At 39.6% G+C, this 13,948-nt stretch overlaps 1 protein-coding gene across 1 annotated transcript; it reads left to right on the top strand.

Annotated features, from left to right (window-relative positions):
• Positions 1-230: 230 nt before the first annotated feature.
• On the top strand, positions 231-12,547 carry LOC135211443 (uncharacterized). The gene is made up of 6 exons (XM_064244751.1): positions 231-237; positions 815-1,470; positions 1,998-2,192; positions 5,281-5,400; positions 5,841-5,946; positions 9,946-12,547. Exons 1-6 carry the CDS (start codon positions 231-233, stop codon positions 12,204-12,206), a joined length of 3,345 nt encoding a protein of 1,114 aa, XP_064100821.1. The 3' UTR covers positions 12,207-12,547.
• The last annotated feature ends 1,401 nt before the right edge of the window (positions 12,548-13,948 follow it).

Raw genomic sequence — 13,948 nt, 5'->3', positions numbered from 1 at the left:
CTGAGAGATAAGTGCATGTATATGAGAGAGAAAGCAGAGACAGAGAGAGAGAAATGTATAGTACGAGAGAGAGAGAAAAAAAAGGATAATGTGTGTGTGAGAGAGAGAGAGAGAGAGGAGAGAGAGAGAGAGAGAGAGAAATGGACGGTGATTATATATGAAGTAGAAAGAGAGAGAGAGAAATGGATGGTGATTATATATGAAATAGAAAGAGAGAGAGAAAAAGAGAAATGGATTGTGAGTATGTGACAGAGAGAAAAAAATGGATGGTGAGTATGTATGAGAGAGAGAGAGAGAGAGAGAGAGAGAGAGGCCCTTTAAAACCATCCCAGCAATCACCCTTTAGGCACTTCACACCTGGATGGACACATAACACCAAATTGTAGAGCTCCAGGGAAAGTTTCCAGCCCACTCCAGTAACCAGAACTTGCAACTCTTTATAATGATTGTCTTTATTTTTTATATTGGTTCCCAGGTACAACATCACTGTTGTAGGCAAAGCTTCTTCTGTTAGTTACTGTATTACCGGGATATTATTAGGCCAACTAGCTTCTAGTAGTGTAGGTTGTGGACCCCTTGGTATAGAATATTCATTGATTCAGATTCAGTGGCTCCTATCTATTCTCATTCTGCAACTCACGACATTGCCTAGACTTTAAGATTTATATGTTTTGCTGACTTTCAAAACATACTTTTCTTTTCGAGTTGTAGAGATCAGTCTTATTGTCGAAAATCTCCTCTAGGCTGAGTTTTCCATTTCGAGACTGATATTTCGACCCTGGAATCTAAGACACAAACCCTATTTATTTTCCAGATCATCTCTTCGCACCGATGAGCCAGCGATACTCTCTCTACATCCGTCCAGAACATCACCACAGCGAGAGCGTCCAGAAAAGACAGGCGGATTACACGAGAGACATCAGCTCCTACGAAGAAGGAACCGAACCCATTCCAGAACCTGAGCCCACGAGGAGGGATGGTGACCACTCGGGTACGGAGAGTGACAGAGACAGATATATCCGCCACGATTCGATTGTTCGTTTTCCAGGAGAGAATGCTAATGATAGTGTCACCCCCGTTCCAGGTGATGCCCCTCAACAGCATTCTGGAAACATAGAGATTCTATCCTTTCACCCAGAGCAGCATAGTAGGCCTAACGCCCACTTCATTCCAGGGGCTAGCCACGAGGTTCCTCGTCCAGCGGGCCATGATATTCCAGTCTTCTTCGCAGGCTACGATCCAGAACTGCAACCCGGTTACGGCCACGACGAGGAACTGGAAGACAAAATGGACTCCTACGCTGTCCTGGACGAGTCGGTTTTCGAACACTCCGCCCAGACGTACGTAACACCAGCAACGCCCACGACAGTGCCCACAGATATTGGTGCCCGTGACGACTTAGCCGAATTTGCTCCTGAGAAGACTAGGATCACGAAGAAGCTGCTGGACAAACCAAAGAAAGTCATGAAGGTATGCCATCCTTTCCATGTCCTCAGTGCATGATTTTGTAATTTCATGAGTAGGTTTTTTTAGTTGTCTACAGTGGAGTTACGCTTTACTCTATCTGAACTCAACACTTGAAGATTTAATGTCGAAATTAGCTAAACATTGACCACTAGAACTGAATTGTTCGTTTCCTTATACGTTTTAATGTTGCATTTATCAGTTTGTGAATTCATGTGTTTCTAATACTTTACCTCCTCATTCTGCATTTTTTCATTACTTTCTGTTCCTGCTTTCGAATAAACACCATAATATTCTTTAGAAACTTGAATATCAAGCCAGTGGCCCTTTGGTGGGCTAGTTTGATATGAATAGGGTTCATCTTCTGAATAATAATAATAATGATAATAATATAGTAAGTGTAATCATAACAATACACAGTTGTCCAATCATACACAAACTTCCTTATCAGTAGCCTTTCAAATCCAGTGACACAGTTGCCATTTACATCAAGTATTTCATAGCCTATCATTCATATTTCAAACCTCCTACAGGTCATCAAGGCTTCTTCCGACGGGGAGTATGTTCCTCAGGAGGTCCCCGGCGTCATGCTGAAAACCATGAGTGGAGAAGAAGAAGCGTTCGTTCCAGCAGACCTCCTGGAAGACACCGAGAGGCTCATAACATCGGCTTCTGATCAGCAACCCTCCTACGTAGACCCTGCAGCCTCAGTGCCAGTGTCAAGGAAGGTGCTGAAGAGATATTTATAGAATCTGCTGGTCACTTTTTACCAGATATGTATATGTAGTTATAACCACAATGGCGTCTCTTGAATAGGGTTCATCTTCTGATTATAATAATAATAATAATAATAATAATAATAATAAAATAATAATAATAATAATAATAATAATAATAAAAACATCCTTAGTACAAAAAAGACAAGAGTAAGGGAAATATAGCCAGTAACTACAGGCTATCACCTGCCTACCAATAATGTGGGAAGTTACTAACAGGTATCATCAGTGAAAGGCTATACAACTACCTAGAGGAGACAAACACCATCCCCACCAACAGAAAGGCTGCAGAAGGAAGTGTAGGGGCACAAAAGACCAGCTCCTGATAGACAAAATGGTAATGGAAGAACAGTAGGAGAAGGAACAAAACCAACCTAAGCATGGCATGGATAGACTATAAGAAAGCCTTCGACATGATACCACACACATGGCTAATAGAATGCCTGAAAATATATGGGGCAGAGGAAAATACCATCAGCTTCCTCAAAAATACAATTGCGCAACTGGAATACATACTTACAAGCTCTGGAATAAGACTAGCAGAGGTTAATATCAGAGAGGGATCTTCCAGGGCGACTCACTGTCCCCCACTACTCTTCGTAGTAGCCATGATTCCCATGACAAAAGTACTACAGAAGATGGATGCCGGGTACCAACTCAAGAAAAGAGGCAACAGAATCAACCATCTGATGTTCATGGACGACATCAAGCTGTATGGTAAGAGCATCAAGGAAATAGATACCCTAATCCAGACTGTAAGGATTGTATCTGGGGACATCAGGATGGAGTTTGGAATAGAAAAATGCGCCTTAGTCAACATACAAAAAGGCAAAGTAACGAGAACTGAAGGGATAAAGCTACCAGATGGGAGCAACATCAAACACATAGATGAGACAGGATAACAAATACCTGGGAATAATGGAAGGAGGAGATATAAAACACCAAGAGATGAAGGACACGATCAGGAAAGAATATATGCAGAGACTCAAGGCGATACTCAAGTCAAAACTCAACGCCGGAAATATGATAAAAGCCATAAACACATGGGCAGTGCCAGTAATCAGATACAGCGCAGGAATAGTGGAATGGACGAAGGCAGAACTTCGCAGCATAGATCAGAAAACCAGGAAACATATGACAATACACAAAGCACTACACCCAAGAGCAAATACGGACAGACTATACATAACACGAAAGGAAGGAGGGAGAGGACTACTAAGTATAGAGGACTGCTTGTCAACATCGAAAACAGAGCACTGGGCAATATCTGAAAACCAGTGAAGACGAGTGGCTAAAGAGTGCATGGGAAGAAGGACTAATAAAAGCAGACGAAGACCCAGAAATATACAGAGACAGGAGAAAGACAGAAAGAACAGAGGACTGGCACAACAAACCAATGCACGGACAATACATGAGACAGACTAAAGAACTAGCCAGCGATGACACATGGCAATGGCTACAGAGGGAGAGCTAAAGAAGGAAACTGAAGGAATGATAACAGCGGCACAAGATCAGGCCCTAAGAACCAGATATGTTCAAAGTACGATAGACGGAAATAACATCTCTCCCATATGTAGGAAGTGCAATACGAAAAGTGAAACCATAAACCACATAGCAAGTGAATGCCCGGCACTTGCACAGAACCAGTACAAAAAGAGGCATGATTCAGTAGCAAAAGCCCTCCACTGGAGCCTGTGCAAGAAACATCAGCTACCTTGCAGTAATAAGTGGTACGAGCACCAACCTGAAGGAGTGATAGAAAACGATCAGGCAAAGATCCTCTGGGACTATGGTATCAGAACGGATAGGGTGATACGTGCAAACAGACCAGACGTGACGTTGATTGACAAGGTCAAGAAGAAAGTATCACTCATGATGTCGCAATACCATGGGACACCAGAGTTGAAGAGAAAGCGAGGGAAAAATTGGATAAGTATCAAGATCTGAAAATAGAAATAAGAAGGATATGGGATATGCCAGTGGAAATCGTACCCATAATCATAGGAGCACTAGGCACGATCCCAAGATCCCTGAAAAGGAATCTAGAAAAACTAGAGGCTGAAGTAGCTCCAGGACTCATGCAGAAGAGTGTGATCCTAGAAACGGCACACATAGTTAGAAGAGTGATGGACTCCTAAGGAGGCAGGATGCAACCCGGAACCCCACACTATAAATACCACCCAGTCGAATTGGAGGACTGTGATAGAGCAAAAAAAAAAAAAAAAAAAATAATAATAATAATAGTAATAATAATAATAATAATAATAATGGATTTGATGGTCTCTACGAAGACTTGGATCCAAATGCAAGATATATGAAGCAGTTCTGATGCCCGTAGCAGGATTTGTACCCACATACAGGTTATCAGAGTGAGGTCATGTTGCTGACCTGACCTCGAGAATTCGAGGAGTTAAGAGGACATTGTGGTTATCGCAATTACATACGAAAGATATAACTGCTTGTTCAGTTAGTTTTGATTGGTTTATCTATGTCTTCTCTTTAGCTCAGGAAAGTAATTCTTCACAGCATGGCCAAAAAATAAGGAAAAAAGTATAGAAAATTGAAAAGGGCAATAAAAAGACTGGTTCCTCACTGCAGCACAAAGTAATCAATAAATGGTCAAACGGTTAAAGTTTATGGAAATATGCATTAGCCATTGTTAATGGTAGGAATGAACTAGTTCATGGTTGCAAAATGGTGAAAGCTTGGGAGGAGTCTGGAAAAAATTGTTAGTGGTATGAAGGAACTTGTTTGTGATTGAGAAAAAAAAAGGAGAAAAACCCTGCGCTTACCAACACTCCTCCAGCGAGTTAACGAATTCGGTAAACTTCTGTTAATGAGGTTTAAGGTCCTTAACCCTGTAGCGTCTCCTATAATGCTTGAAAGCAAAAGCGAAGGGCAAAGAAAAAAATACGACACTGAAGTTCATGTAATCCACATACTACATGTAATTACCCAATTTGTAACGCCAGTTTGCTATTGCGTATAAACGTGTAAAACCGGTCAATTCATATTATCGTTATTATTATTTCCTTTGCAGCCTCCAATGAGGGGGATGCCCTATCAGTTTGGCTGGATAGTGGACGACGAAGCCACAGCCAACTACCAAACGAGACAAGAAACGGGAGACAGCAATGGAGTCGTGACAGGTTGCTACCAGGTAATTCTATCATATTAAAGTAACGATTGGTATCATACTCTTCAAGAATACTATAGTAGATTCACATCAACCGTGCATTACGACGCTCCTGAGTGGCTGTTGATAAGCCAATCACAGGGGTGGAAACTCGCAGTCTCTCGAGAGCGTTCACATAGGCAGGATGTATGTTACACCTCTCCTGAAAGACGTATCCCTCAGGAGGCGAGATAGAACATACATCCTGCCTATGTGAACTCTCTCGAGAGACTGAGAGTTTCCAGCCCTGTGATTGGCTTATCAACAGCCAATCAGGAGCGTCGTAAGGGAATGGCCTAGACGTCAAATGCACGGTTGATGTGAATCTACTATAGCTTTAGAGTTTATACACTAATAATGATTCAAAGAAATGCAAAGTCTTCGTTAGACAAAAATTGTCGTTTATTCCTCTCGGGTTCCTACAGGTCCTGGATCCAAACGGCGTCGTCCGCACCGTTATCTACCGTGCGGACGAGAACGGATTCCGTGTCCTGTCCCTCTCCAGGGGCCCCGACAAGACCCCCTGCCCCGGTGGGTATCATATCCTCTTCCCCTTGAGAGTGCCAAGGAGTCTTTAGACTTAGGATTTAGGATTTGTCAGGACGTCAGTGGCCAGACGCAGCTCAAGTTAGGATTTATTCAAGAGATATTTAAAATTATGACTATCTGAAGGTTTTACTTTTCATTCTATGATCAAAATTGGTGAATATCTGAATTATCAATTTTTTTAAATATATATTCAAAACTGGCGACTATCTGAAGGGTTCAGTTTCTAAATATATATATATATATATATATATATAGTATATATTTATATATATAATAATTATATTATAATTACATAGATATATATAGATATATATATATATATATATATATATATATATATATATTATATATATATATTCAGAATTGGTAACCATCTGAAAGGTTAATTTTTTAAAATATTGATTTTTATCATATTCTTCGCTTCTAAATATTAGTTTTAAACTAATTCGTCTATTTACTGATAGAATAAATTAGGCCCACTATTTACTATGATAAATTAGATTGCTGATTTGTTAGAATAAATTAGGCATACTGATATGTTAGAATAAATAAGTCCTACTGATTTATTAGAATAAATTAGGCCTGCCGATATACTAGAATAAATTAGTCCTACTGATTTATTACCCTAGAATAAATTAGTTCTACTGAATTAGTCTTACTAATTTATTAGAATGAATTAGGCCTGGTGATATACTAGGATAAATTAGACATACTAAATAAATTAGTCCTAGTGACCTATTTAAATAAATTAAGCCTGCTGATATACTAGGATAAATTAGTCATACTAATTTATTAGAATAAATTAGTCCTACTGACTGAATAGAATACAAGAATAAATTGGGCCTACTGATTTACTAGAATAGTAGAATAAATTAGCCCTACTTCTTTATTATGATGAACTAGGCCTACTAAGTTTACAACAACGAGAAATGGATAGAGGGTTTATCTGAACTAATAACTAAACCTCTTCCCCAGCAATTTATAACCCACAGAAGGAAACCAACCTGGGGGATTAATAAAGCAATGCCGCCCCCCAAACCCCACCATACAGTCACTCCCCAGTAGAGGACTATTTTGTATATTCAAGGACCTTCCCACAACCCCCAGTACCCCATTCCTACCCAGTACCCCCCTTTCCTACCCCGCCCTCAGCCAAGGACGACAACACCCCACCAGGAATGAAGAACCGGGAGACGACTTTTTTTAAACAAACGACCTCTACGTGAAATGGACCACTTCATTCATTTACTGCTAATACGTTCATGGTTTTTTTTAACATAGAGCTACAGGTAGCTCGGCGTGTAAGCGAAACTGCAAGATTTTTTAAAGGTAAAAAATTGACGATTTTGATATTGCTAAAGATAGCTCCTATACGTAACGGAACAGGAGCACCAAAAGGGGGACATTGACTTGAAATTCTTAAACTTCCAAAGACTATTATGGTGTCCATTAGGAAGTTGAAAACGCAAAGGGAAATATAGACAGGAAGACGTTAGTGGTATGCAGCTTTGATGCTGATGTCCTTTTATGTCTTTAAATCTTCAGCTGAAATCTGGAAACCCTTTATGGATAGATTCAACAGACTATAGTAAACCCAAGATGACTCCAAGGAAATCAGACTGCAAAGGAAAAGGCGATAAATGGATAGTTAAATATGAGAGAATGAAAGATAAAATCGATACTCTTGAATTTAAGAGTACTGGTTCTATTTCCTATTCCCTCATGTTTATTCATTTACAACCTTTTCCTGTAGCTTTCTCTCTGTGAGATGATTCCCTATGTAGCCTTCTTGATTTTATTAAAGTTTGTTGACTCTTTTCCATTAGGGTTTCTAATTTAAGACTTAAAAAAAATAACAATTATTCTAGCAAAACTAAGACAGGAATACATCACACAACATTAATTTCTTTAAAGTAAGACAGAACCCATTTTCATCTACTCATAGTCCAGAGCTACCAAATGCGTCCAGGGAACTATTGCTAGCTTAGAGATGAGTTCACACTACGATCTAACTTATCATATACGCGTGTAGGCAACTCATCGCACACACATTACAAACAGGTTGAATACAAGTCGATGATTTATTGTTAGTCTTCATTGGTGCTTCTGAGATATACAGCATTGGCCAAAGATTCGTACTCCACTTGTTGTTATTGCATTGTCTTCAACTTGTTTCTGATGTGTGTGAGAAATTTCCAACATGTGCCTATGAAATGTTTGATGGTAATGTTGAATTAATTGATAAGAATTCCATAAACGAAGCTAGGCATATATCTGATCTCAAAAGTAAACAATAGAGTTTGAATTGATAAAATCTTTTGAATTAGAGTCTTAATTCACATGAACATGCAGGAGAGATAAAGGCAAAAGTCAGTTAATCATTGGGCATATGCAATGACATTTTCAGTATCCTGTTTGTAAAAAAAAATCAATTCCTTGACTGGTGGATGACGGCTGAGTAAGTAAGAACTTGTTACCAAGAGATGTTTCCCTCTCTCTTTCTCTTGTGTAACTCTTGATTTTGGCATGTGATGTAAATATCTTCTCTTGCAGCTTCAACTCTGATTCTTGTTCCATGATATGCGGACATGGTTGAAGTAAACACTGGTCTAACTCTCTAATTAATATTTCATTTCACGATATTCTCCTACGTATGATGTGGCAGTTGCAATTCAAAAGCTTTTTCCAAGGTCTTCATATCATTCTCTTCTAAGTACAACAGGTCTCAAGATGATAAAGATAGCATTGGTGTTAGTTCACCAGGTTAGCTTGCGCCTAATGGGTCGAATTCCATCTGGAAACTGAGCACATCTGTGATTATGACTGATTTTTCGGTTTGCATTTACTCTCTCATTTCATTCATCTGACTTCACAATTTGGAATTTCACGACAAATCCTCACACTCAGACCCTCAACTTCCAATAATTTGAACTTTCATGGTTTTATTTAAAAGCTGAAGGAATATGGATGATACTGCGATGATATATGTATGTATGTATGTATGTATTGTTTAATTTCTGATCTTCAGGAAACATAAATTTAAAGATGGGTATATTTAAACCAATGGTTTCCGTAAATAGTCCTCCTTGACTGGTGGACTTAAAGATAACACCGTTTGGTTTGAAGTTATTGTTTTCTCCACTGACTAAATTTTTACACTGGTAATATTACCACTCGAATCCATATTCTGCTCAAAACCAAATCGATGAAAGTTTAAACACCATTCCCTTTAAGACACGACTTTGGCTTCCCTTCCAGAAACACTCCCTTCTGGTTCACTGGTTTCCCCTTCCAAGAATATCCCCTGTGGGCTCAATTGCTTCCCCTTCCGAAAATATTCCCTGTGGGCTCAATTGCTTCCCCTTCCCAGAGCACTCCACATGTACTGATCACCTTCCGAGGATCCAAAGCTTGTAAAATTTAGTCTCGTTTTTCTTGGAGTGTAAACAAAAAAAAACACTCAAAGCTTCGGTTCTAGTCTACTTCCATTTCCTTAAAATTGAGCTCGTCACTGTTCCATCTATATCCAATCTTCGTTTTTAAAAACCCTTGCTTATTTCTTGTGTTGTTGGTAATTGTGAAATTGTATGATCTATCTTTTTAACAGTTTTGTGATATTTCTTTGGAGCTGGAGCGACTTATGCCTCCTTATAAATCTCCTCTTAGTTGATAGTTCGAATTTTATATAGCTGGTGATCAAAACAAGTCTATCACTTTCACTTATTGCTTTAAACTAATGAATTAACTTCAGTTCAGCACTATAGTAGTCAGGCAGTAGAGGTTATCATGCCTATATGTAAATTAAACACATCACCTCAGCTACATTAGTGATTAACCCTTTGAGTACATGTAAAATCATTTTAGAATAATCTTAGTTAAGCTCTACATCCCACACACAAAAAAAATGCCATTCAAAATAAGTTAAATAATAGTATCTAAAATACTGAAAATGTTCTAATCTCCTCTCCAACGGTGTTGCAGGCCTAGACGACGCCACTCGATCCCCTGTCCCCTCCAAAGCCCCAACTCCCAGTCCCTACAGTCAATCGGGATCAGTCTTTGCAGGCAATACTGGCAGCATTTCAAACGCCCAGCAGGGCACATTTAATCAAAACGTCCACTACCAGTCATCCTCCGCATCAGCATCCTCCTCTAGTCAGTCGCATAACAGTTCCAGTCAGTCGAGTCATTTTGGCTCCTTCAGCGGTAAAAACGGCCTTTTCGAGCAGCCTTCGTATGCCAGAACTCTTGGCCCAAAAGCCCAGCAGTCAATAGCAGCAAATCAGTACAACCTCCAAGGATCAGCACAGCAGGCGTGGATGGCAGAGTACCTCCAAAACATCACGAAGAACCTCTATAGTTCTTTCACCAACTCCTCTACCGTTTCAAACACGAACCATTATGGAGGTCAAAGCGAAGGAGCACTCGTCAATTTCCCGTTCGTTCTCATCCCCATCTCGACATTTCTCGACCTCCAGAAGACGGGGGCCATTGGACAGGACATTCAGAGTTACGGTGCTTTTATTGAACCCCAACAAGGTCAAGCACAGCTGTCTCAGTACCTTCAGCAACAACAGCAACAGCGACAGCAACAGCAACAGCAGAAGCAGAAAGCTCATAGTGAGACTACACACCATACAACGTTCAACACCTACAACACAACGAAATCTGAATCTCAGCAAAAGTCACAGAAATCGCAAGGAGTAAACACTGTAAACTACCAAGGATATGGTGTTCCTCACCAAGGCAGGCAGCCAGCCAAACAAGTTGCTCAAGGGCACCAGTATCAAAGCCATCAGTCATCAGAGTCAGCTAAGTCCAGCAGCAGTAGTTCAAGCAGCAGCTCCAACTCAGCTTATCATAGTAATTTTGCAGGAAATCAAGGTTACCCATCTGGGTCTCAGTTCAACCAAGCACAACCAGCAGCAAGACAACCAGCAGCAAGACCACCACCAGCCACAAGCTACAGCTCAAAGCCTAATCCCAGAGTTCCTGTTTTGAGTTATGGACCTCCTCAGACGCACAGCACTCAAGCACCCTATGTACCACAAACTATACGACCAATTACTCAAAAACCAGTAGTGACCAGACCTCCTCTGCCAGTTCCAACACCACAGCCTAGTCAGTATAGGCCTATCAAGCAAAACATCCCTCAGGTGCAGGCAACTCAAAGCTACGGCCCCCCACCTTCTAACAGTGGAGCTTACGGAGCATACTCGTCGCAAAGTTCTGAGTCTTCCCAGCAGTCGGCATCATCTCAAGAAAAGCAGGCTTCATCTAGCAGCTCAAGTTTCGGCGGTGGAATAGCCTCTCAGAGTTACCAGTCATCTTCATCAAAAGAGGCCAAAGACTCAAAGAGTTCTAAGGCCTCCTCATCGTCCCAGTATGCTTATAACACTGGAGCAAGTGGAGGTGCTGGTAGTCAGTATGCATCGCAATCAAAGTCATCCTCTTCCTCTTCATCATCCTCATCAACTGCTTCATCATCACAGAAAAGCTTCAGCAGCTTCAGCAATGCAGCAGGTAGTCATGGCGCACCAAATTTCCTGCAGACACATTCAGCACAAGGATTCCCAGGCTACCCTGAGCTCAGACCATCATCTTCTACTGCCGCAGCAACGTATGTACCCTATGGCCCCTCCCAGGAAAGTTCAACTTTAGCCCCCACTAGTTCCAATTCCATTCCAAAGCCAGCACTGAGTAAGCCTGTTCCTCAGCTCTCTTATCAACAGCCAAGTCCAGTAGTCTCAGCAGAAGCCAATGCTTATGGCTCATCAAGTCCCTCGTACAATGATGATTACGATTCAAGTGAACCAGGTCCTGCTTTTGCAGCACCAGTGCCAGAACCTAACATTGATAACACAAACAGTTGGATTCCACTGCATGACAATACACAAGAGAATCATCAGAATCTAAATATTCCAGGAGCCTACTACGGTCAGAACAATGTTGCCTCCACTGCGGCAACTTTTATTCCAGCTCAGCAATTCAACTCGGCTCAGTTCCCACAGAACGTTGGAGGAGAAGGTGGAAACGTCTTCCACTACTCCTCCTCAAGCCAGAGCTCTCAAGAACAGAGTAGCTCTCAACAGAACCAGCAAGAATCCAGTTCTTCTTGGAGTTCTTCAGGAGCAATAAACCCACAGCTATTTTTCAGCAAGGCAGTACATCAAGATGGCCACCCGTCCCAGAAACAGCCCAGACAGCTTCCAGGGCACCAGTTGTATCAGGTTCCCTCCTGAGCTGCTGACCAAGCCGGGCAATAGCTGGCAGAAAAGACGCATATCAAGTCATACTCATTATGTTAATAATTATCGTACATTCTCCACACGTTCTGCTTCTGTCTGTTCTGTTATGATAAGGTTCATAGGACATACGTATTATTTTTTACCAGTTAGGTATAGTAAGATATTCTGGCATGTTTTTCATCTTTTATTATTCAATAGGATTTTTGGATAAACTCATTTTATGTCAATAAGATGCATTAGCTCAAATATTCTACTATACGCCTCTCTTACCCTTTTGTATATACACATGCCTTGGTGTTAACCATTTGTACTTGTGTTTAGAGATATATATATATATATATTATATATATATATATATATATATATATATATATATATATATATCCTTTAGACTTGTGTAGTGTTTCTTATACTTCACTACCTGCTTTGTGTCCTAGTCAAATTTTTTTTTTATTGTGTTATGGTGAATCTTTTCTTTAATTTTTTTTACAATAATATATATATATATATCACATTCTGAGATGAATAAAAAAGACGCAGTTTATATATTTGTACAAATATAACTAAACAGTATTTTTGTAAACATGACATTTGAAAAAAAAATATAGTTGTAATTTATATAAAGTGTAACATTATATATATTACGTTTCCCATACTTCAGTATTAATAGTTTTAAATGGGATTATGCTCTACTGATGAATGTCCAGTGTAAATTAAGAGATATTCTTGTGAGTAAATTTATACGAAAAAATGTATTTTAATCGTTGCACCCCTTTTGTGATAAAGTTAATATATAGAGATATATTAACTTTTCTCCGGCCTTGTTTGGAATACTACTAATCTCCATTCAGTGTTAATTGTCTTCTGGTGCTGAATCGCATCTCAGACTCTTGGGTAAAGTTATGTCACCATTCGAGTTCATTTTGACAGCTCTTAATGTTTGAATCTTGCCAACGAACCTAAAGTGAGGTCATTAGGTATGTTGCAAAAAATGCACTGCAATGTCAAACATCATCTGTATTAATCTCCACACTGACCCGGGTGACTTTGTTAGTAACGCTATAAGCAGCATCTGCATATGGTATTGCAAAACAAAGAGTGCAATTCTATTTCCTTGCATCAAATTGAATACGGTCAGTTTTCAAGGAGTTTTATATTGGTTAAGACTAAGATGCGCAATAGTTAGCCTATTGCACCAGTGGAATCTTCTAATCTCAGATTGTTTAAGCGAGTAGTAAATCCATCCGTGCTGACGTCTCCTGAATTTCAGGTTTACCGGTTTTATCATCTGTTCGTATATATTTATTTATCTATCACCTTTACCTGTAACACACTCTCTCTCTCTCTCTCTCTCTCTCTCTCTCTCTCTCTCTCTCTCTCTCTCTACAGGCTGATTTCCCTTTCGAGATCTGAATAACGGAAATATATATTATATATATATATGTAATATATATATCTATTATATATATATATCAATATATATATATAGAATTAATATATCTATATATATAATTATTAATATAGATTATATATCTATATATATTATATAATAGTATATATATATATATATATAATATACATATTATATATTATATATAATATATATATATATAGGTTAGATTACAGTTTAGTTGACCGGACCGTGTAACACCATTTTGCCCGGTCCATAATCCCTCCGCCAAGGTAAGTAGTTCTCGCAGATGACCCGCAGCCTACCAAACGACCCCAGCCGACCA

The sequence above is a fragment of the Macrobrachium nipponense genome, chromosome 4, assembly GCF_015104395.2.
Source record: "Macrobrachium nipponense isolate FS-2020 chromosome 4, ASM1510439v2, whole genome shotgun sequence".
Taxonomy (NCBI): Eukaryota; Metazoa; Arthropoda; class Malacostraca; order Decapoda; family Palaemonidae; genus Macrobrachium; species Macrobrachium nipponense.
The sequence above is the reverse complement of the archived record's forward strand: the minus strand, read 5'-3'. Positions and strand labels throughout refer to the sequence as shown.